Source organism: Phodopus roborovskii, unplaced genomic scaffold, assembly GCF_943737965.1.
Source record: "Phodopus roborovskii unplaced genomic scaffold, PHOROB, whole genome shotgun sequence".
Taxonomy (NCBI): domain Eukaryota; kingdom Metazoa; phylum Chordata; class Mammalia; order Rodentia; family Cricetidae; genus Phodopus; species Phodopus roborovskii.
In genome coordinates, this window is record NW_026126567.1 from 169941 (window position 1) to 173401 (window position 3461).

Below are 3461 nucleotides of genomic sequence, written 5' to 3' on the forward strand. Positions count from 1 at the left end.
TGGGCAGTAACTGGAGGAACTACTAGAGTAACAGACAGAAATGCAAGTCCACAACAAGGTGGCCCAGGAATAGACAGGCATTCAACAAGAAAAACTGAGAGGTACTAGTGGGAGAGCTGGAGAGACTCAACAGTGTCAGATGTCTGAAGCAGGAGCTAAACAGCCTACAAAGGCCTCTGTCCACAGCCAACCCTGTTCAGGGAAGCCCCAGAAGTGAGGGACTAGGAACCTCAGTCCTTCTAGAGGAAAGGAGCCAGGCCTGTTCTGCGCTTCTGGGCTTGGGCCAGGAAGGGTGGGGTGAACCCTGATTAGCATGCTGCTGTCAGGCTTGCCCTCACTCCTCCCACAGCTCCTGCCCCATTTATAAGGTCTGGGGAGAGGAAGAGCCCCCACCGCTTCCAGACGATGCTTAGGATGAAGACAGTTCTGCTACTCCTTCTTGCCTTGGCTGTAGCCACTAGCCCAGGTAAGAGGCTGCACCTGGGGACTGGGAAGGGGTGGGTAGCTTTGTCTAGATACTGGACCCTCAGCAGGTTGTACCTGACAAGGAGGTCATCAAATATTAGAAATTGGAATTTAGGCCTAGAGAACACTGATTTTGAGGGATGCTTGCCTCTTTAAAACGAACTGATTTCAACATCTTAATGAAATCATAAAAATGTAATATTTCAGAATTAAGGAATTTTGGCACTGACCCTTAGAACCGGGGGTGTTTTGAGAGAGAGAGATAACTGAAGCTATTGAAGATATTTTCTCCCCCACCCTCCCCACCTCACACGTCTGTCCTGGACAGCCCTGAGGTGACCAAGGGCCTCTTGTTCCAGGTTCTTCGAGAATCAGATCATTGGGGTGGGAAGAGCTGCATTCTTAGCAAAGATTAGGACCATCCCAAGGTCCTCAGAGAAGGGCTCTCTCCACTCCACACCCCTTCTGCTTCCTCACCTCTTCCCAGAGGTGACATAAGATAGAACACCTTCTGTGTTAGAACAACTCTCTAGGGCTCTGAGGGATGTTCAGACACCCTCTGAGCTAAACACAAGTCATAAACCTTGTGGGGTTCAGGGCAGGAGTTAGGAGTGACAAATGACAGAAGGCCTTTACTTGACTGTCTCCCTGACCCTTCACCCTCCAGCCTGTGCACTCCAATGTCATGTGTGCAGCAGCAGCACCAACTGCAAACAACCTCAGACCTGCCCAGCCAGCTCCCAGTATTGCAAAACTGTCACCACAGGTGAGTCTCCGTCCAAGTACCCCAGGATCAAGAGAGCAGCCCTAGGCATGATACTGGAGATGGGCCAGTCATAGTGATGGTGGTGGTTGAGAGTACAGGATGCTCTGTGGGAGCCAGGGTGGATGGTAAGCCAGGCCTGATGCCTTTTCCTCTCCTGTGTGCAGTGGACACTCTGACGGGGAATCTGGTGAAGAAAGCCTGTGTAGACTCATGCACTTCCAACAACAGCCAGCAGGGCCAGATCAGCAGCGGTTCCTGGGTCATACAATGCTGCCAGGGTGACCTGTGCAATGAGAGGCTGTACAACGCTGCACCTGCACGTGCCCTATTCAGCAATGCCACCCTGGGCCTGGCAATGAGCCTGAGCTTCCTTGCCCTTATGGTTCTTGGCCTGTAACACACCACTTGGCATTTTCCTTGCCCTTTCCTTTCTGGTTCCCAGAGTCCCCATGGCTTCCTCCTTGGCCATGGTGAGGACAGCCTTTAAAGGCTGGGGGTTGGGTCTTAGAGGGCACTGAGAGCTGATGACATAACACAGTGCCTGCCCCAGGACTGGAAGATTTTATCTGCTCTCCAGCATGGAAGATGGGGGATAGACATGACTCCATCACCTCTGATTTTGTACTCGTTTCATTTATTTTTATACTTGGAAATAAATGACCTAGAAATACTGTGGCTGTGAGGAGTGGTGAGTGGGACAGTGGAACCCTGGCACTTGTTATCCTGGACAAGCCTTGGCTGCATGTAGTAGCACCTAGCACCTGGCCTGAAAGACATTTCCATCCTGGAAAGGGCAGACTCTCCCCAAGTCCCGTGTGGAAAGAAGGACACTGTGCCCAGGCCCCAGCCCTGAGATTCTACTTCCCCGAGGCTGTAAAGAGACCCCAGGCTTAGAGTTATGAGGGCACTGCATACAACCATGATTCAAGGTGAGTCTAGCTACCAGGATGACCTCATTCTTTAGGACACTTGGTGGCAACTCACCCAGATGTGTATGTTGGGGTTGGAGGAGTGATTCAGTATAAGCTGATGAAAGGTAGTCTAGGAAAGGCTTAAGAAGCGTACAGCCCTAGGGACCCTAGGAAAGCTCATTGCCTGCTTTCTCATCCCATGGAATGTGTTCCTAATGCTGCCTAGGCTCTTGTGTGCTGCTTAGATTTGGGCAATCCACAGAGAATGGTGAGGCTATAAGGTTGACTGAGGGAGAGGTTTCAGCAAATTCCCAAACATGCAGTCCTCCTTGCTGGCAAGAAGGCCAGCCCATTTCACTGCAGCCACTTCCCTGCAAACCCACAGGGTTAACACCATGGCAGATGTGAGTGACAAACCCTGCCCTTTGCTGATGTCAGAGGGATGGTGAGGGCCCCTCTTCCCTTCATGTACCTACACCTGGACCTTAAAGCAGTCTCACCACCCTGCTTGCAAGAGAGGTTTGCGAGAGGTGGAGTGTAATGCAGGCTCCCTAAACCAAGCCTCAATGTCCAGGTAAGGTGCTGCTTGGTCTGGGGTGAACTCTGCTGCCTCCACCCAGTGAGTCTCTTTTTCTGAGCCCTTCCAAGACCCCACTTGGAACAAGGTGCTGGATTTGCTGAGCCTGGGTTTGGTTTGGTTTTGTTTTCTTTTCTTTTGTTTTGTTTTGTTTACACACACTCCCACACCCAGTCAGCAAAGCCTGTTATGGGAGCAGGTCTGCTGGAGAGCCATGACCCTGTCTACCAGACATTGTAGGGCATTCATTCACCGTGAGGAAGAAAGATGGAGGGAAATGTGAGGACCAACATGCTCCAACCCCAGAAAGCAGGAAGCTTCCCAGGATCCACAGATGATAATACCTTGTGCTGGCTGCTGGGTAGCTTTTTCTGTTCTCTGGGGCCACCATTCCTGGAGCTGAGAACCAAGCCTGGTGCTGGTTCGCCACCTAGTGGCCAGTGAATCAGGCAGTAAAAGACACCTGTCAGAGGGAATTCTTTGCCCAGGGTATCCAGCTGGCAAGTGAAGGAGTCCTTTCCTGGTGAGACATGAACCCCCGACATGATATTGATGGCAAAACAGCAATTGCACCCAAGTTCAGGGAGTTTACTGAGGCTACATACAGAAGTGTGTATGAATGGTTACCTAAAACAGTGTGGATAGAGAGTTGGCTCAGTGATTAAGAGCACTGGCTGACCTTACGGGGGACCTATGTTGAATTCCCATCACCCACATGGGTGTCTGTCTGTAACTCCAGTTC

At 51.1% G+C, this 3461-nt stretch overlaps 1 protein-coding gene across 1 annotated transcript; it reads left to right on the top strand.

Moving 5' to 3' along the window:
- The first annotated feature begins 353 nt into the window (after window positions 1-353).
- Window positions 354-1902, top strand: LOC127235221 (lymphocyte antigen 6D). Its single transcript, XM_051202461.1, has 3 exons — window positions 354-466; window positions 1133-1231; window positions 1396-1902. The coding sequence occupies exons 1-3, from the start codon at window positions 406-408 to the stop codon at window positions 1626-1628; spliced, it is 393 nt and encodes a 130-aa protein (XP_051058418.1). The 5' UTR covers window positions 354-405; the 3' UTR covers window positions 1629-1902.
- Window positions 1903-3461: the final 1559 nt, after the last annotated feature.